We start from the raw sequence: 21,494 nt of genomic DNA on the forward strand, positions 1-21,494 counted from the left end.
TGTGCTCGCCCTTCCCCTTCCACCTTACTGCGAGACTTGGCCAGTTCCTGCTGCTTGATTCTCACTCATCCCTTCCTTCAGAAACCATCTTAGAAAACTTATGACGCTGAAGGAGGCCATTTGGCCCATTGTGTCTGTGCTGGTTGGAAATGAACTAGCTCAGTAAGTCCAGCCCTGGGTCTGTCGCCCTGCAGGTCATATCTTCAAATTCATATTCAGGTAATTTGTTGAGTCTTTCTGCCTCTTCCAACTCGTCAGGCAGTGAGTTCCAGATGTTCAGCACCCTCTCGGTAAAAAGAATTTCCCCATCTTGCCTCTAATCCTTTCCCCAATTGTCTTAAGTTTGTGCAATATGGTTTTTGATTCCTCTGTTAAGGGAAATATGTCATCAAGTCATAGAGTAATACAGCATGGAAGCAGGCCCTTTGGCCCAACTTGCTGACCCTAAACCAATCCCATTTGCCTGCGTTTGGCCCAATCTTTCTGATCCACATCGTTATCCATCTTAGCCTTATATAATTTTATGTATCTCAATTAAATCTGCCCTCAGCTTCCTATGATGCAAAGAAAATAACCCCAGCTTATCCAATCTTTTCACATGGCTACGATTTTTCTGTGCTGGCAGCTCCTTGTAAATCTCTGGACTCTCCCCAGTGCAATTACATCCCCACTGCTCCGTGCTGACCAGCGCTATACACAGTTCATCGTAGCTTCTGCTCCTTTGCCAAGGATATTGCAATGGGATTCTACTCTGCAATGAAGGTCGAAGCATTTCAAAAGTGTGTGTTCTTCCTGGATATCCTGAGCAGGAAGAGTTGAGCACACAGCCGAACCCAGCAAGGAGTTTCCTTGTTTTGCACCATCTGACCTTCTGATGTATCTTGTGCATCTGACATTATTATGGGCTGTTCACTCCTGTGCCAGCACTTGGGAAGCAGCTGCTTTGCCAAGAGCTCATGATCGTTATACCATGCCCTTGTAGTTTGAGGAGGTGTTCTGAGCTATTTGATTGCTAGGCTCCTTATCAACCCAGGTGTAATTGTTCCAGTTTTGGTATCATTGCTTCCAGCTGAGCGACTCTGGACTCTGGTGTCATACAGTGATACAGCAGTGAAACAGGCCCTTCGGCCCACTGAGTCTGTGCTGACCATCAAACACCCATTTTACATTAATTCCATTTGTTTTTATTTGAACCCCATTCCAATCAATACCCTCCAGATTCTACCACTCACCTACACACGAGGGGCAATTCATAGCGGCCAATTAACCTACCAACCCGCACATCTTTGTGATGTGGGAGGAAATCCAGGCACCCAGAGGAAACCCACATGGTCACAGAGAGAACAAGCAAACTCCACAGATAGCAGTGGAGGTCAGGCTTGAACTCTGGTCTCCAGTGCTGTGAGGAAGCAGCGATACTGGCTGTGCCATTGTGTTCCCTCTAAACCTCCCCTCCCACCTCTTCCAGCAAGCTTTTGGTCACCTTGACTCTGACAGCCCGCTGCCAAAATGCTCATACTTGTCCTACAAGTTCACCACATGCAGATTCCATTGGAAAGCTCTTGGATTACAATGGATGTCACCTCAGAGGTGTGACCCTGAGCTACAGAAGGTCCTCCCATAAGCAAATCCTTTCACTTTATAGGAAATAAGTGGGAAGTGCAGAATAAATCCCACCAAGAAAATAACGCTAAAAGTCCTCAGACAACCAGCTAAGCCAGTGATTGAAACACACTGTTTCAGACCCACATCGCATATGGTTCAGTGTCAAATTTTGTTTGGTGGAATTGCTGGGATGTTTTGCCAAGTTAAAGGTGCTGCAAACACAAGTTGTTGTGATTGATAATGTGGGCTTCAGAGCCGGCTCACACTAGGGTGAGGATTGCCAGTCTGAAGGTTAATGGGCGTTGCTGTGGGAACACACTGTACTTAATTCACACCAGGTGGTGCTGTCATTGAGTGTTAAGCCAATGGAAGCAAGCCAGTTCTGAGCTTGATGGTTTAAATTTGTCAAATCCCTGGTCCGTGACCCAGAAGTTTGCTTCCTGTCTACTTCAGCAATTCCGCCAACTGACTCCTCATTCCTCCAAAGCCTTGCTCAACCCCATCGAGATCAGATTTACCAGGATTCACCACACACTCCTCCCACTGATTCCCCTTACCCCCACTGTTCCCATCTACCCTCCTCCCCCCCCCCTCTCCCTCACCTTCCTGTCCTATCAGATTCCATCAGCTTCACCTCCACCTATCACCTCCCAGCCTATTCCCACTCTCCCCTCCTCACCTGGGTCCACCTAGATATTTATTTATTAGTCACATGTACATCGAACCACACAGTGAAATGCATATTTTTGCATTACTGAGAATGTGCTGGGGGGCAGCCCGCAAGTGTCGCCACTTTTCCGGTGCCAACATAGTATGCCCACAACTTCCTAACCCGTACGTCTTTGGAATGTGGGAGGAAACCGGAGCACCCGGAGGAAACCCACGCAGACACGGGGAGAACGTACAAACTCCTTACAGACAGCGGCGGGAATTGAACCCGGGTTGCTGGCACCGTAATAACGTTATGCTAATCGCTACACTACCATACGGTACTAATGTGGGCAAATCGGATGAGTGTAGACGGGCAAAAAGGTTGGCGTGGATATGGTGGGCTGAAGGGCCTGTTTCTATGCTGTACGTGCCTTGACTGGAGTACAGGATTGGGAATGCTGATTTTGTGGCAGGAGGATGTGACAGGAGCTGGCATTTTGGGAAATGGGAATCATACAAAGAAGAGAGATTTGGGGAAATGCCTCAGTTGAATTTTAACAGAGCCAATTTCAGTTGGGATTGAGGTTCCTGGGACAGGTTCCCTTGGTTACCCAGGTGTCAGTGTGGGAGTGAACACCATCCCATATTAATGTCAGAAGTACAAGAGATGCAGATAGTATGAAACTAGGAAACTCCTTGCTGGGTTCAGTGGTATGTTCCATTACATTTGCTCCTCTCAGCTTAAATCAACAATGTATATCGTGAACAGTTAGACCTGGTCACAGCCTTCTATCAGAGAAGGATCCATTTATTCTTTTTTTCGATCTGTTAACCAACACTTGATCCATACCAGTATATAACCCCCAATTCTATGTGCTAACCTTGTTCTGTGTGAATCCTTACTGAAAGCCTTTTTAAAAATCTGAATACACCACATGTTTCCTCAGAAGGACGCACACATTTGATAGGCTTGGACCTTCATCATGAAGTGGGATCCCATAGCGTTGTTCTTGGTAAAGGAGCAGGTGTTGCAGTGAGAAACTAAACAGTTCTGGTCACCACATAGCAGGCAGGATGTCACTGCACCAGGGAGGTTGCAGAGGGGATTTGTGAGGAGCTATCAACACTGGAAAACTGTAGCTATCAGGAAAGATTAGATAAACTGGGGTTGTTTCCTTTGAAACAAAGGAAGCTGAGGGCAGATTTAAATGAGGTACAGAAAATTATATAGGCCTTACTAGTATAAATAGTAAGGACATATTTCTCTTAACAGAGGGATCATAAACCAAGAGGCATAGATCACAAGATCACGAGACAAAGGAGCAGAAGTAGGCCATTCGGCCCATCGAGTCTGCTCCATGTGCTAAACTAAAACTATTCCTATCTAGCCCCAATTTCTGGCCTTATCCCCATATCCCTTGGTAACTTGACTAATTAGATACCTATCAAGACAATTGGGGAAAGGAGTGGAGTGGAGATGAGGAAATATTTTTTACTGAGAGGGTGTTAAGCATCACTGATTGACAAAGTGGAGGAGGCAGAAACCCTTATCAAATGTTAATGGATATTTTGACGTGTGTTTAAAGACATGACCTGCAGTGCTACAGACCTGGTGCTGGAAGTGAGGTTGTTCTTGGCAAAGGTGCAGAGGCCAAGGTGAGAAACCACACACGGTTCTGGTCACCACGTTGCAGGCGGAAAGTGACAGCACTGCTGAGGGTTCGAGGAGACCTGTCGACACTGGAAAATTGTAGCTGTGAGGAAAGGTTGGACAAGCTTTGGATGTTTCCTTTGAAACAAGAGGAGGCTGTGCCATTTGACTCGATGAACTTTGAGAGAAACACATTTCATCTCAAAGTCCTCTACTCTCAAAGGGCTGGTAGAGTCCTTGAGTAATTAACCCCACAAGTGACAACCTTGAAGAGTCAGATAAAAACTGCAGCTAAAGAACCTTCAAATGTGTCCCAAAGCTCTTTACAATTAAGTGCTTTTTTGACATGGGGAATGTGGCAGCCAATTTATACACAGTAAGGTTCCACAAAATGACAGTTAAGGGTAGCTAGTCATGAAGTCACACTCCACAGAAAATGGACATCGGTCTACAGTTTGCGTGAAGCACCCATTTACACCAACCCGACATTAATCCTATTTTATTCTCCCCACATTCTCATCAACTTCTCCCAGATTCTACCACTCACACTAGGAACAACTCATAGTGACTAATTAACCAACCAGGTGTCTTTGGGATGTGGGGGAGTAGATTGATGTACCGGGGAACCCCATGCTGTCACGAGGAGAACGTGCAAACTCCACACACATACACAGCACCAGAGGTCAGTACTGAACCCGGGTCCCTGGAGCTGTGAGACAACAGCACCACTAGCTAGCCTTCTGTGTCATCATCAAGTTCTGGACTAGCACATGAAATGCTGTGAATACCATCCCACTGTCATAAAATTCAGTTCAACAAACCTGGCCACTTGTGGGGTTGCGAAAGTTAACATGTCACCCCTATCTTCACCGAACCTCCAGTTCAGTTTGACGATTCAATGCAGTCTAAAGTATCTTCACCTGGAACTCTGCTGTGACAATAGCTGATGTTATTTTGCCAAGAGAAGCAGAAAACAAAATGTCTGTTCTGTGGCATCTCATCCGCCATTAAAACCCTCATTAGCAAGATTATGCTTCAAAACAGAAAATGTTGGAAACACTCCGCAGGTCAGAAAGCATCTGTAAAAAGAAAAACAGAACTCTTCAGGTCCTGATGAGGTCCTTCATCAGTCAGGGCATTGACTATAAGAGTTGGGACATTATGTTGCAGTTGCACAAGATGTTCGTGAGGCCGCACTTGGAGTATTGTGTGCAGTTTTGATCACCCCATTATAGGAAAGACACCATTAGGTTGGAAAGAGTGCAAAGAAGATTTACAAGAAGGCTACCAGGACTGGAAGGCCTGAGTTATAGGAAGAGCTTGGGCAGGCTAGGACTTTATTCCTTGGAACATAGAGCTGATCTTATAGAGGTGTATAAAATCATGAGTGGATTAGATAGGGTGAATGCATGCAGTATTTTCCCCAGGGAAAGTGAACCAAAAATGAGAGGGCATAGGTTTAAGGTGACAGGGGAAAGATTTAGGAGGGACTTGAGGGGTAACTGAGGGGTGGTGTGTGTATGGAATGAGCTGCCAGAGAAAGTAGTTGAGGCAGGTACAATAACAACATTCAAAAGACATTTCGATAAGTACATGGATGGGAAAGCTTTTGAGCGATACAGACCAAACACAGGCAAATGGGACTAGCTTAGGTAGGCACCTTGGCTGGCATGGATGAGTTGGGCCAAAGGGACTGCTTTCGTGCTGTGTTACTCTATGACTCTTTAACTTGATATGTTAACTCTGATTTTCCTTCTATAGATGCAGCCTGACCTGCAGAGTGTTTCCAGCATTTTCTATTTTATTTCAGATTTCCCGCACCTGTATTTCTTTTTTGATTTTCAGGGTGATGCCCCTGGCCAGCCCCACTTTGCTTCTTCCATTCTTTTTAACTTGCTCGTCCTTGTGGCAATTAAAGTCGCCTGGGTTCTCACTTTTCAAGTGAAGGACCATTTGCCGAAATGGTAGTCCATACAGATGTCGTTGACAGGACTCCATTGTGCTTCATTTGGAAACACATAGATCTTTTGAAGGACTCACACTTCCAATACAAATTGTTGAGTGATGCGAACCCCAATTGAAACCCCCACTGCTGCTCATAAACAAGTTGTTTTTAACATGTAACATTGAAATTTGAAGAAGACCGGTTTTGGAAATGGGGCTTTTGTTGTGCAAGATCTTTTTACAAACATTTGCTACAAGTTCAGTCGGGGTTTGTTACAGACTATAAAACATTCTAGTTTCTAGCACAGATGTACTTCATCTTTAGAAGTTGCCCACAAGAGGGAACAATTATTTTTAAAGGCTTTGACATTGAGATTTTAAATGGAATGCTTGAGCAGTTGTAAGTGATGACAACAGGCCTGATGTGCTTAGGGAGAACCCTGGCTTAATTAATGCAGATCGGCAGACACCCACACACAATCTGCTCTTATTTACGAGGCAATGTGCGGATGCTAAATCAAGCTCAGAGTCTTTAGCTCCTGTAGACCGGTACAAAGCAGAGCCATTAACATTAGGAAAAGATTTACTTAGTGAAAAAAACATGAAGGAGTGGATGACATTCCTTCTGCTGAGAGGAATATAGGGAAAGGATTTTATGATTATTTCATTCATCAGAATCTGGACATTATTGATAAGGCCAGAACCTATTACTTACAACCAATTTCCTTTGTGCCACCAACTTAAACCTTTGCAGTCCTTCTACTGAAGGTGCTTCCATAGTGTTGTTGGGTAGGGAGTTCCAGGGTTCGGGCCCAGCAACACTGAAAAAATAGCAATATATATTTCCAAATTAGATTGGAATATAACATATCCAGCATAGTGGTTATGCACATTTGTGGGTAAGGGATTATTGGCATCAAATATGAGTGTAGTTTCTGAAGGAATGCCTCCCAATTAATCTTCTATTATCTCTGGTATTTTTGAAATAATCTCTCAGCAAGTTTGAGTATGGGTCATGCCCATATTTGTATCCAAGAAGAACTGCCATTTAGGTAGTTCCTTAATGAAGTGAAATGTCCCACACTTCGCTGGAGGCTGAGAAACGACATTTGATACAGAGCCATGTATTAAGGCAGGTGACCAAAAACTTGGGTAGAGAGGTAATTTTACAGAAAGAGAGGGGACTCGTACAGCATGGAAACAGGCCCTTTGGCCCAGCTTGTGCAGGATGCCTATCCATTACTAATCCCATTTACCCTTGTTTGGCCCACTTCTCTAAAACTTTCATGTCTTTTAAATATTGTACCTGCCTCTACCACTTTATCTGGCAGCTCGTTCCATATATCCACCAGCCCCCGTGTGAAAAACTTGCTCCTCAGATTCTCTTTAAACCTTTCCCCCCTCACCTTAAACCTATGCCCTCTGGTTTTAGACGCCCCTACCCTGGGAAAAAGACTGTGATCATCTCTGCCCCTCATAATTTTATAGACCTTTTTCAGGTTACTCCTCATGAACAGGTTGAAAGGCTTCAGGGGGTGGGGGGGGGTGTGATAGGACAATTGAAGGTAATTGTCCTCTCTCCCCCCTGAAGCTGCTCAATGGGGGAACTTCATTGCTACCAGTGGGGGTGCAGTTAAGTTCAGAGATAATCAAGAGGTCAGAAATAAAGTGCAGATGAATGGAAGGGGAGGTTAAGGGACTGATTAAAAAGATTGTGAAGGAAATAATTACCAAAGGATTTGACAATGGGTAAAGATTTTAAAATCCTGGCATTGCCTAAACAGGAGCCATTGAGGTCAGTAAGCACTGCGTTGATGAGAATGGGACTTTGGTATGAATTTAGGCACAGGCTGCAGAGTTCTGAATGACCTCAGGTTTATGGAGAATAGAGTGAGATTGGCCATCCAGGGGTGTTTTGTACCTCTGCATTTCCCCATCTAATGACTGCACCTCTGCTTCAGCTAGATTGTTTGAGTACCAGTTGTGCTTTTCCATTAGCAAGTAGTTCAATGACGTAGATTTGAAGTGATGAGGAAAGGAAAAGAGGGGGAATGTGAGAAAAAAAATGCTGAGTGTGGTGACGATTTGGAACTCACTACCTGTGAGGCTGGTGAAACAGTCAACAGGGGTTTTCAGGAATCCCACCACGGCAGCTGGAATAAGAATATAGAGCAGTACAGCGCTAGACAGAGCGTTCAGCCCATGATGTTGTGCCAAAATCAAATAAATAAGTAAATCCTGAAGGATTACAAGAAGATTGTTAGACGTGATGTGAGGAAGTGGTGAAAATAATGTAAGGGAAGAAAATCTGCTATCCTTTCTTGGTCTGAACTATATGTAACTCCAGACTCACTGATGCGGTTGGCTTTTAACGGTCTCTGCAGTTCAGGGTTCAGCTCGGAATAGACGGTAAATGCTGGTGATCCCAGGAATAAGTGGCCTCCTTCAGTGAAATGTGATTGTGCTGTTATTTTGCAGCCTCAGGGAGTACCAATAGAGTACTTCAGTCCTGAAGTCTGATCACAATTGTTGTAAACATTACAGCAATATGGCAATTGGAATGCGCAGGAACGTAAGAAGCTGCAGAATAGTGGACTCAGCCCAATACATCACTGGCACATCCCTCCCAACCATTGGTAGTATCTACATGAGGTGCTACCTCAAGAAGGCAATGTCTTGTGATGGCTCAAGAAAGCAACATCTATCATCAAACACCTCCCCACCATCCGGGCCATGCCATCTTCTCGCAGCTACCATCGGGCAGGAGGTACAGAAGCCTGAAGTCCCACACAACCAAGTTCAAGAACAGCTACTTCCCTTCAACCATTTGGTTCTTGAACCAACTTGCACAATCCTTATCACTACCTCAGTATAGCAACACTATGACCACTTTGTACTACAATGGACTTTCTTTTCTTTTTTATAGCATAATTTTGTATACTTTATATTGTTAATTTGTGTTTTTCTTGTGAATGTTGTGTATCTGATGCTATGTGCCTGTGATGCTGCTGCAAGTTTTTCATTGCACCTGTGCACACATGTACTTGTGCATATGACAATAAACAATACTTTGACTTTGACTTTGACAAAGTAGCCATCTACCTGAACAGCAAGTCCTAACCAACGTGAATCTTTTAGTTATGTTGGTTGAGGGATCTGTGTGTTATGCAGTACACTGGGGGAGACTCCGCTGCTCTTCCTTACAGTAGATCTGACGGCACGTTACATCCACCAAGGGAGCAGGTGAGGCCTCAGTGAAATGCCTGATCCTAATACAGTGCTCTGTGCTGGTCTGAAATGCTAACCTGAATTTGGTGCTCCAGTCTCTCGACTGGGTCTTGAACCCAGACCTTGCTGACTCAGAGGCAAGAGTACCACCCGCTGAGTCAGAGATGGCGAGGTGTGCAAGTCGCGTTAACTGGTCGGCCTTGATGCTCCTGAATCACTTTTGATAAGATGCAGAAAAGGAACAGACTCTTCACAATCCCCACCCTTGTGGACCCTTTTGTGCTTTACGCAGGAAGTTGGGATTCCAAAGATTCCCAACAGGAATTCCTTCTATTCCTGCCACAGGAATAGAAATGGCATCAATGGAGAAATGAGACACCTTGCGAATAAATTACGCTGCATTGATAAGATAGAGAAGATATCTTTATTAGTCACATGTACATTGAAACACACAGTGAAATGTATCTTTGCAGAGAATGCCTGGGAGCAGTCCGCAAGTATCGCCACACTTCTGGCGCCAACATAGCATCCCCACAACTTCCTAACCCGTATGTCTTTGGAATGTGGGAGGAAACCGGAGCACACGGAGGAAACCCACACAGTCACAGGGAGAACGTACACATTCCTTACGGACAGAGGCCGTAATTGAACCCAGGTCGCTGGCGCTGTAATAGCGTCATGCTAACTGTGACAGCACTGAGGTGGGCTTTGCAGCCCATCACCTCGCCCTATCAGCCTGACTGGGCTATCTTATTACAATAAACTCTGTTAGTCTGGCACACAGGACTTTGGTCTTGCTGAACTGTCAGGTTTTCTAAACCATTGAATGGTATTCCCAATTCATACTCCAAATCACTTTTAATTCACCTCTTTTTAGATGTAACACAATGCACTAGTACCTAAACTTTCCAATCAACTTGGTAAATTTCAAAGGAGCCGGGAAGCAGAACCAGGTGATTTTCAAGGAAGGGTAGGAACCAGGGCCCCAGTGAGTTTCAGCGGAGTCTGGGAAACCAGGACCCTGATGGGCTTCAAAGGAGTTGGGAAACCGATGAGTTTCAGGGGAGTGTGGGAACCGGCTGCTGAATCATTGGGACTTTCAAACCATCGGGTTACAGATTATCGGAGTTTCACTGTGGAATATTTTAACAAGGAATCAGATGTTTTCACCTGCATCATTAAGTTCTGCTGTCTCTTCTCAGCACAGTGACTGATTTGTCTCTTATCCCTTTCCCCCTACAGGGCTGCACCTAAAGTTCCCAGCCGTTGCCTTGTGGCTGACGATTGGACTCTCTGTCTGTCTGCTGGGATTGTTGGGTGCCCTGGGCTATGTGTGCAGGCGGAAGATACGGCAGAGTTGCAAGGAGAACGAGGGAGGTGAGTCCTGTGTCCTGGTTCCTATAAAGGTCACAACCTGCCCCAGCTCGATAACTCCTTTCCCTCATTCTCCATTGATAAGATAAAATTTCTTTATTAGTCACATGTACATCGAAACACACAGTGAAATGCATCTTTGCGTAGAGTGTTTTGGAGGCAGCCTGAACAGATCAATGGGTAATCAACATTCATCAATTGAGATGTACATTGAAGATCGAACCATGGACTACTCTGTGATTTACGTCACAACTATGCAGATTTAAAGGTTTAATGGTTTTTAGTCTGAAGGAGAAGACAAATCTCTCGCTCAGTTGATGTAACCTTGACTGATAACTGTGTGTCCAGTTCACTGGGAGACTTGTATGTCAGACCACACCTGGAGTAGGAGACACAGGAGTGTGCAGATGCTGAAATTTGGAGCAACAAACAATCTGTGGAGGAACTCAGCAGATCGAGCAGCACCTGTGGGAGGGAAGGAATTGTTGACATTTCAGGTCGAAACCCTGCCTCAAGATCTTGATGCAGAGTTTTGATACGAAACATTGATGATATGCAGGTTTGCTCTTCATACCCAATTAAGAATGTACTTGCTTCAGCGTTCGTGTGAGGTAGGTATTCTAGATTGATGGTTGGTATGGAGGGATGGTCCACTGAGGAGAGGTTGAGTAAGATTTACCTACAGTCAGTGGAGTGAGAGGTGATGCTGTTGATTCTGAGAAGGAAACAGAAGCTGGGAGTGTTTCCTCAGGCTGGGGAGCTTGGAACCGGGAGGTATAGGATGTAACATTTGTCAATTTGTACTTTGTTTTACTTTAATTTACTAACTCAGGAGACTTGTTTGTGAGCACAAGAAATCATAATAGATGTAGGTATATAAGTTATAAGTGAAACAGATTTGTGAAGTTGTATCCAGTGGAAAGGAACAACACTTAACAAAGAAGAGAGTCACAGTCGGTTCCTTGAAAGCTCAGACCCTGACCCTGACCCTCCGAGAGGCTGCAGCATGGTGTCTCCCTTCTGCTCTCCCTTTTACTGAATGTTCTCCTCCTTTTGGTCTTGCTCTTTCACTCTCTCTCACTCCCTTTCTCTCCCTCCTTCTCTCTCTCTCTGCCATCCCCTCCACACTCTTTTCCTCTCTCTCTCTCCCCTTCCTCTCCCACCCCCCCTCCTCCCTCTCCCTCCCTCCTCCCTCTCTCCCTCCTCCTCATCCCCCTCTCTCTCCTCCTCTCTTCCTCCCCCACTCTCTCTCTCCAGTTGTATCTCTATCCCTCTCCCACCCCATCCCCTCTCTTTCTCCCTCTTTAATCCTATACTTTAAATACATTTTTTTTTGATCTTACCTACAAACCCAGTTTTCATTCTTTACCTCCTCCCATCTCTTTCTCTGCAGACTGAGCCGTTCCTTGTTATCCTTGTTCATTCTCTCACAGGTATTGGTTTATTATTGTCACGTACTGAGGTACAGTGAAAAACTTGTCTTGCGTACCATTCGTACAGATCGATTCATTACACAGTGCAGGTACATTGAGTTAGTACAGAGTGCATTGATGTAGTACAGGTAAAAACAATAACAGTACAGAGTAAAGTGTCACAGCTACAGGGAAGTGCATTGCAGGTAGACAATAAGGTGCAAGGTCATAAGGTAGATTGTGAGGTCAAGAGTCCACCTCAACGTACAAGGGAACCGTTCAATAGTCTTATCACTGTGGGATAGAAGCTGTCCTTGAGCCTGGTGGTACGTGCCCTCAGGCTTCTGCCTGATGGGAGAGGAGGGAAGAGAGAATGACCCGGGTGGGTGGGGTCTTTGATTATGCTGGCTGCTACACCAAGGCAGCGAGAGGTTCACTCTTTGAACGACAACCTGATACTAATGGTCTAGAGTTCTACCACAAATGTCGCTCGCTTCAGTAACATGGTCCTTGTACATTTCATCATTTTCTTTCTCTCTGTTTCTTAATTGGTGTTCTGGTCTGACTTGTTTCAAGAACCGTACTTCTTTGTAATCTTCCTGGTAGATTTCATGCACTTGTTCTCTCTCAGGCTTTCTATCTATGTCTAACCTAACATTAGAGTCTAAATTAGTGCCCTGATTTTCACATCTTGTAAGGTTTATAATGGCACAGTGTTGCAGCATGACAGCCTTACAGTTCCAACAACCACGGTTTGATCCTGACTTTCCAGTGCTGTCTGTGAGAAGTTTGCTCGTTCTCCCCGTGACTGTGTGGGTTTCCTCCGGGTGCTCCCAGATTCCTTCCATATGTGCTGGTAATTATCAACTGCAAATTTCCCCAAGCTTAGGTGTGTGGCAGGAGAATGAGGGGAGAGTTGATGGGCATGTGAGAGAGAATGTAGTGCAGGGAAATAATTGAAAGGAGTGCTTGGAGAGCTGGCATTAGCTTGATGGGCTGAAAGGCCTATTGTGCTGTAAGAAAATGTGCACGTGATTCTGTTTCAGCACATTCTTTGCAGTTAGCATGATCTTTAATTTTACCTGACCATCATGTTTTGCTTCTCAACCTTAAGCCATTTTAATACAGTTAACATATGTTGCATTACTTCAAAACCTTTATTTTAATGTTAATAATTTTTACAACCATGTTTCAAAGATGCATCATGAATACTTTAAAATAGGCTTGTGCATTTATAACATTTCACTATTTGTTGAAGCTCTCTCTTTCAAGTCATAGATTATGCATTTCATGTCTGGTGCAGTGTATAGACTGTGAAAACAGTCTGTTATCACCACTGAAGAAAAATGTCAGATCATAAAAAGTATAAGTGATGCGGTAATAGCTGATGCTAAGGTGCAAGTAATGAAGAGTTGCTATTACAAAGTACTTATAGCACAGGCATAGACTGCACTATAGACTTGTTCCTGACTGTGCTAATACTCCACTGGGCCACCTTTCAGCTCACTTTATCGAGCACCATCACGTCCCTCTGCTCCTTTCTTCGAGTGTGGTTGAGCTTCCTCTTAACCCACTTAAAAGTCAATTGAGTAAAATGGCAACTAAACTGGTGAGCCAATTCTCCTGGCGTATGCTTTGACTTGATTTTAGTGCAAGATTCATGAATTTGCAAGATAATGTTTAAGACATCTTACACTGTTAGCAGATATCTTGCTTAACTTTGCTGGCTACCTTGACCACTTCCTGTGGTAGTGAGTTCCAATCTTTGGGTAAGGGTACACAGATTAATTATTTCCCTGTTGGATTTATTAGTGACCATATTTTTGACAGACACATTAATATTCAAGGAATGGAGGGGTATGGATCATGTACAGGCAGAAGAGATCTAATTTAATTTGGCAGTGTGTTCAACACAGACGTCGTGGGCTGAAGGGCTTGTTCCTGTGCTGTACTCTTCTATGTTCTATATTATGTCAATGAGCACCAGTTCAGGTCTTGTGGAGGCAGCGTCTCCATGTCTATGCTAAGCATGACTGCTGCTTTATTGGGAACCGGATGGATGTACCTTGAAGTCTCTGACATAGCCCCAGTCAGGGGTGGAGAAGGGCAAATGGTTGCTCTGAGGGCAATGGCGAGTATGATCCAAAGGAAATGGTAGTTACCAGTGAAACGAAGGATGTTTGGGGGATGAGGGTATAAAACACCAGGGGCAATTGTCCTAGTGCCCTCAGCCATAACAAGCCCATTCGTAATCTGTCCTTTTATCTGGTAACCACTCTGTCATTGAGAGGAAGATGCCCTACTCTCGTTTGTTCTTCCTGATAATCTAACTACACAGGTCTGATGGCAGATCAGTAAATTGTTCCTGCTTTATCATCTTAAAGTTCTGGTCTCTTTGGCCTTCCCCACCCACCCCCGATTCCGATCTCCACCAGCTGCACAAGTGACATTCGCCCTTCTGGCCACTTGATCATTACACTTACCCAAATGTAATTGGTGGCCGTGCCTTCAACTACCAAGCTCCTGAATGTCCTGCCCAGACCTTCCCTTGTCTTTATCTCTCCTCTCTGTTCAGGTGATCCTCAAAGACCAAATCACTTGGGGATCTGCTCCAATAGTCCGGCGCCCTCAGAACTAGATTGGCAGGTTTCCCAGACTACATTACTCCAATACATTTTAATTTCACTTTTTCTTTTAACATGCTGCGCAGTACTATAATAAATTTCCCAGTGAACCTGGTGAGTTCAAAGGGAGTGGGAAACACAACTCAGTGAGTTTTAACCTGCCAAACAAGCTGAAGCATGTAAGGCTTCCAGACCCTGGCTGCAATGTGGATCATGGTCTGGTCTCTAAGCTACCTCATTCCTGACATACAACAGAGAACAGTACAGCACAGGAACAGACTCTTCGGCCCACAATGTTGTGCCGAACTAAGTAAACTAGTAATTAATTGCCTAAATAAACTAAACCCTTCTACCTACACAATATCCATATCCTTCCATTCTCTGCACATTCATGTGCCTAAGATCCTCTTAAATGCCTCTGTTGTATCTGCATCCACTACCACCCCTGGCAGCACATTCCAGGCACCCACCACCCTCTGTGTAAAAAAAAAACTTGCCCAACACATCTCCTTTGGACTTAACCCCTCTCACCTTAAATGCATGCCCTCTAGCATTAGATATTTCGACCCTGGGAAAAAGATACCGGCTGTCTACCCCATCTGTGCCTTTCATAACCTTATAAACTTCTGTCAGTTCTTCCCTCAGCCTCTGCTGCTTCAGAGAAAACAACCCTAGTTTGTCCAGTCTCTCCTCATAGCACACATCCTCTAATCCAGGCAGCATCCTGGCAAACCTCTTATACACCTTGAGTCTTTCCCAACCCCAGCTCTGGCCACTCACCAGGGCCACACTCAATAATATCCATCTGACCTTGTGAGTGCACAGAACCATGGTAACAGGTCCATGGATCATGAGGACATGATGTACTAATGAGTGAGCCAGCTGCCAAACCATCAGGGTTGCTGAACAATTCGATACAAGATGATTGCATTTTTACTGGTATGTCCCGGTGACTCAATTTCCAAATCTTGTTAAAAGATAGTTCATGAAGCAGATTAACGATGTTGTATAAACATGTGCGTATGTGAGCTTGTAAGTGCATAATTGTTACTTGTGAGTTGGCGTGGCTACCTGCTTCAATGCACCAGCATGATCTTTGATCAATTGAGGAAAAGAGCATTTGAAAATCAGGAATTCAGATCTCAAACAACTTCTTGGTCTTTACCCAAATATATCCACACCTCTAGGACTGCAGCGGTTCAAGAAGGCAAGTCACCACTGCCTCCTCAAAGGCAATTAGGGATGGGCAATTAAATGCTGGCTCAGCTTGTGGTCCACACCCCTTGAATGAATAAAACGATCCCTGTCCTCCTGTACGTTTCTGTGACTTGGATTACATAGTGCAGCCATCTAAAGGTACTGGAAAAATATCACCAATGCCGTCTCCACAAAATCATCCAAATTTATCCAAGCCAATGCCAGTGTCCTCTCTCAGGCTAACCTCACCAGTATCTACAGCCCAATGCTGGACTCCCTAAACAAGCATTCTATTCCAAGCATTGTCATGAGAAGAGGTTAGCAAATGGACAGAGGGAAATGTTTCAAGGATGCTTTCAAAACCTTTGACAAGAAAGAGGCCTCCTGACTCCTGGGAATCACTGGCCCATGACTGCTCAAAGTAGGGAAGGAGCATTCAGGATGGTGTTGAGAACCTGGAGGCTATGCACTGGGGAGTTCACAGAGGTCCAGGGTCAGTGGAGACAAGAGCGTACCTCACAAGGAAAGAGGCATTAATCACCTCCTGTGGAAGAGTCTGCAGTTCCCACATTAATTTCATTAGTTACCTCAGAAAACCACAAAGCTGGACTGGAAGTTAGTCACCCTTGATCCCAAGGGAATGCCTGGGAAGTATATTGGGTGGATTTGTGCATCTGTGTCAACACAGTTTAGAGTTAATATAAGCTGTTATATTTTCATATGACATAGAAGGAGGCAATTTCAACCCTTCAAGTCTATGCCAGTGAGAACAATCTCACCAATTCTGTTTCCCCACCTATTTCCTTGTAACTTATTTTCTCTCACGTGCCCATCAATTTTCCCATGTTTCATTGTCACGTCAATTGTTGTGAGGCCTTGTATCATTGGATATTTACAGTGTAATACGAAGAATGCTTCAATTTCTCCATACCATAAAGGAAACTTTCTTTAGTAGTGGTCCTCAAAGCTTCAATATTTGTCTTTGATCCAAAAGTTTGGGGTTGAAGTACTGAAGGCCAATCCAGGCTGATGAAATGAACATCATCGCCGATGTTAGTCTCCAAAGTGACTTGCTCTTTTTGCACATTCAAGTAATTTGGGATGATGAAAATCAACAGTATAGAACTGACGTAGGTTGATATAAAATTAATAAATTCTCATTTAAAATATGGAAAATCATTTCAGAAGTAAGAACCAGTTTGGTTCACTTCACAGTGAACCTTAGACTCTTCACCAAGACGTTACACCCTGTAATAAACTCAGTTAGCAGACAGCAGTGATCTTCTTCTACACAAGTACAGTGAATTCACAAAAAGCAATACATCAAGATTGATCAAAGATTTTTGTTGGAACTTGGAGCTGTGTTAAGATATTGCTGAGGCCACACGGAGTATTGTGTAAAGTTTTGTCTCCTCTGTTGTAGGAAAGCGTGCAAAGAGGATTTAAAACATAGAACATAGAACATTACAGCTCAGTACAGGCCCTTCGGCCCACAATGTTGTGCTGACATTTTATCCTGCTCTTATATCTATCTAACCCTTCCCTCCCACATAGCCCTCCATTTCTCTATCATTCATGTGGGTATCTAAGAGTCTCTTAAATGTCCCTAATGTATCTGCCCCCACAACCTCTGCCGGCAGTGCGTTCCACGCACCCACCACTCTGTGTAAAAAACTTACCTCTGACATTACCCTTATACCTTCCTCCAATCAACTTAAAATTATGCCCCCTTATGTTAGTCATTTTTGCCCTGGGAAAAAGTCTCTGATTGTCCTCTTGATCTATGCCTCTTATCATCTTGTACACCTCTTTACGAGAATGTTGCCAGGACTTGAGGACCTGAGTCATAGAGGGAGGTTGGGCAGGCTTGGACTTCATTCCATGGAGTGTAGGAAACTGAGGGATGACCTTATAGAGGTGTATAAAATCATGAGGGGCATAGATAGGGTGAATTCACACAGTAAGAGAATCAAAAACTAGAGAGTATAGGTATGAGGTGTGTGGGGAAGGATTTAAAAGGGACCTGAGGGGCAAGTTCATCATGCAGATGGTGGTGCGTATATGGAACCAGTTGCCAGAGAAAGTAGTTGAGGCAGGTACATTAACATTATTTAAAAGTCATTTGGATACATGTATACAGGTACATGGATAGGAAAGGTTTAAAGGGATATTTCCAAACATGGGAAAATGGGACTGTGCTGTATGTTTCTATGAACTGTATGCCATGCTCCAAGTTTAGTCTAACCAAGCTTTGACAGAGGTTCAGTTCTGCCCCTTGCTTGGTTTATATCACTCGGTGACATCGCAAACCTCTGGTGCAGCTTTCAGTAATTGGTGTCGTCGTACTCCAGGATCCCTTGGCTGTGTCTAGACTTGTATCTGTAAGTGACTACCATTCTCCATTCAACATGAGGGGCCTTGAAATCAGCCATTTATTGTCTGTCAAACACCATAAGAAATAGTAACTGATGTTTAATAAACAGTAAGTTTCAGACTGACATTACACTGCATAGTTCTGGGAACTCACAAACTCACATTCACATATGTGCAGACACAGTCCGTTCTTAAATGATCTGGAGGTGCAAATCTTCACATGCAAAAGTCTGGCTCTTCAGAATTATTTTTATTATTTCACTTAATGGATTAAAATTACTTCTTTTCATTCAAAATTAAATTTGGCTCCATATATAATATGTGCATGCCCTATATGTATGTGCAATCATTATATATGTACATATCTTGTGCATACTTTGGAAGAAACAAATCCTTTGATGAAAATCCCACAGGGCCCAACTGTTTTCTCAGAAACTGGGGCTTCTCATGAATTAAAAAGTATTAATTATCAGAAACCTCACATCAAAGCATTTTCCCATTAAAGGTGGAAGTGCAGTTGATGCAGTTCGTAGATCAGCAGTACAAATTTGCAAACGTCTAATACTAGGAATAATGGAGTGACTTGCACTGAATACTAATTGCAGGCAGGAAAGAAAAAGACTTGCATTTAAATAGCACCCTTTATGGCTTCAGCCATCCCAAAGCGTTTTGCAGCTGATTTTTGAAGTATAGTCACCATTGTCAGAGAGAGTCATAGAGCACTACAGCACAGAAACAGGCCCTTCGGCCCATCCAGTGCATGCCGGCCTGGTTTTCTGCACCCGGACCATAGCCCTCCATATCTCTCTCATCCACGTACCTATCCAAACGTCTCTGAAATATTACAGTTGAACCCACATCCACCACTTCCGCTGGCAGCTCGTTCCACACTCGCACCACCCTCTGAGTGAAGTAGTTCCCCCTCAGATTCCCCTTAAATATTTCACCTTTCACCCTAAACCTATGACCTCTAGTTCTAGTCTCACCCGACCTTGGGGGGGAAAAGCCTGAATGCATTCACTCTATCTATACCCCACATAATTTTATATATTTCTATAAGATTTCCCCTCATTCTCCTGTGCTCCAGGGGATAAAGTCCTAACCTGTTCAACCTATCCCTGTAACTCAGGTCCTCAAGTCCTGGCAACATCCATGTAAATTTTCTCTGCACTCTTTCAAGCTTATTGATACCTTTCCTGTAGGTAGGTGACCAGAACTGCACACAATACTCTAAATTTGGCCTCACCAACGTCTTATACAACTTCAACATAACATCCCAACTCCTGTACTCAATGCCCTGACTTATAAAGGGCAATGTGCCAAAAGCTGTCTTTACAACCCTATCTACCTGTGATGCCACTTTCAAGGAACTATGGATCTGTATTCCCAGGTCCCTTTGTTCTACCACACCCCTCAGTGCCCTACCATTCACTGTGCAAGTCTTACCCTCCCAAAAGTTTGTCCTCCCAAAGTACAAGACCTCACACTTGTCTGCATTAAATTCCATCTGCCATTTTCAGCCCCTTTTCCCAGCTGGTCTAGGTCACTTTGCAAGCTTTGATAGTCTTCTTCACTGTCAACTATGGCCCCAATCTTGGTGTCATCCACAAATTTGCTGATCCAGTTTACCGCATTATCAACTAAATCATTAATATAGATGATAAACAACAACGACCCAGCACCGATCCCTGCGGCACACCACTAGACACAGGCCTCCAGTCAGGGAGACAACCATCTACTACCACTCTCTGGCTTCTCCCGCTGAGCCAACGTTAAATCCAATTGACTACTTCATCCTGAATGCCGAGCAACTTAACCTTCTGGAGCAGCCTCCCACGCTGGACTTTGTCAAAGGCCTTGATAAAGTCCATGTAGACAACGTCCACCACCTTTCCTTCATCAACCTTCCTGGTAACCTCCTCGAAAAACTGTATTAGATTGGTTAGACATGACCTACCGCGCACAAAGCCATGTTGACTATCCCCAATCAGGCCCTATCTATCCAAATACTTATATATCCTGTCCCTCAGAATATCTTCCAATAACTTAACCACAACTGACGTCAGGTTCACTGGCCTGTAATTTCCCTGCTTATTCTTAGAGCCTTTCTTAAACAACAGAACAGCATTAGCTATCCTCCAGTTCTTCGTGTTGGAGTAATCCACTTTTGTTGGAGGAAACATTGCAACTAATTTGTGCACAGCAAGATCCCTTATTAATCTGAACAGGGATGTTCATTGAGGGGTGTGCATTGTCCTTGATTCCTCTTCTTTCCTTGGGATTACTTCACACACTTGAGTGGGGAGACAGGGTAATGGTTTAATCTTTCAGGTAAGAGTCAACACATCTGCTGTTGGAGAGGTGAAGAATTTTGTGCTCAAGTCTCTGGACTAGGACTTTGAACTCACAATTTCCAACTGAGAGGCAGGTGGGCTACCAACCAACAGCTGACAAGCATATCAGTATGTCCTGCCTTACTTCCGTGAGTTAACAATAGCCAAATCCATTCAGCTATGCCTAATGGAATGGTTTAAGAAAAAGTATTGAGGGTGAAGCTAAAGACACAGCTAGAGCAGCTGCCTCATAGCACCAAAGACCCAGGTTCAATCCTGGACTAGGGCACTGTCTGTGTGGAGTGAGTTTGTTCTCCCTGTGATCATGTGGGTTTCCTCTCGATGCTCCACTTCCCTCCCACATCCCAAAAGGTATGTGGGTTAGGAGGTTAATTGGCCATTGTAAGTTGCCCCTAGTGTGAAGGTGAGGGTAGAATCTGGGGAAGATTGATGGAAATGTTGGGAGAATAAAAAATGGGATACAGAGGGATGTTTGATGGTCTGTGCTGACGTCATGGTCTGAAGGGCTGTTCTTGTGCTGTATGACTCAATGACTCTAACTTAGGGTGTCCCAGAAGTTGCCAAGAACAATCCCACTGGGACTGGTTGCTATATATAGTTTCTTAAAGATTGTTTATCTTTAACCAAACTCTAGGGCTTCATCCCATGTATTATGCAACTTCAGGAGCAGAAAAGAGGGAGAGGCATTTGAACCATAATTTGTAAGGAATGCAATAATTTTTTTTTCAGAACAGTGTGTTTGATTTTTTTTATATATAGGTGTCACCATGTAACCAACCTCAGGACAACAATCTGTGAGCTGCCTTTAACAGCACTGTTTCAGAGGAGTGTTATCAAATTAAGCTCACTGTCAATCAGAATCAGGTTTATTATCACTGACTTATATGTCGAGATATTTGTTATTTTGCGGCAGCAGTACAATGCAAAGACATAAAATCGATAAATTACAAAATAATTAAATAGTGCTAAAAGGTTTAATGAAGTAACATTCATGGTTTCATGGACCGTTTGGAAAGTTGATAGTGGAGGGGAAGAAGCTGTTCCTAAATCATCGAGTGTGGGTCTTCAGGCTCCTGTACCT

General features: G+C 44.0%; 1 protein-coding gene across 2 annotated transcripts in view; it reads left to right on the plus strand.

Moving 5' to 3' along the window:
* Nucleotides 1-21,494, plus strand: part of cd276 (CD276 molecule) — a 331,746-nt gene that overhangs the window by 215,022 nt on the left and 95,230 nt on the right. For both annotated transcript variants that reach the window (XM_052042581.1, XM_052042583.1), the window contains exon 5: nt 10,322-10,456. In XM_052042581.1, coding sequence (XP_051898541.1) covers nt 10,322-10,456 — 135 coding nt within the window. The remainder of the gene's footprint in view (nt 1-10,321; nt 10,457-21,494) is intronic.

Source organism: Pristis pectinata, chromosome 32, assembly GCF_009764475.1.
Source record: "Pristis pectinata isolate sPriPec2 chromosome 32, sPriPec2.1.pri, whole genome shotgun sequence".
NCBI classification, from domain to species: Eukaryota; Metazoa; Chordata; class Chondrichthyes; order Rhinopristiformes; family Pristidae; genus Pristis; species Pristis pectinata.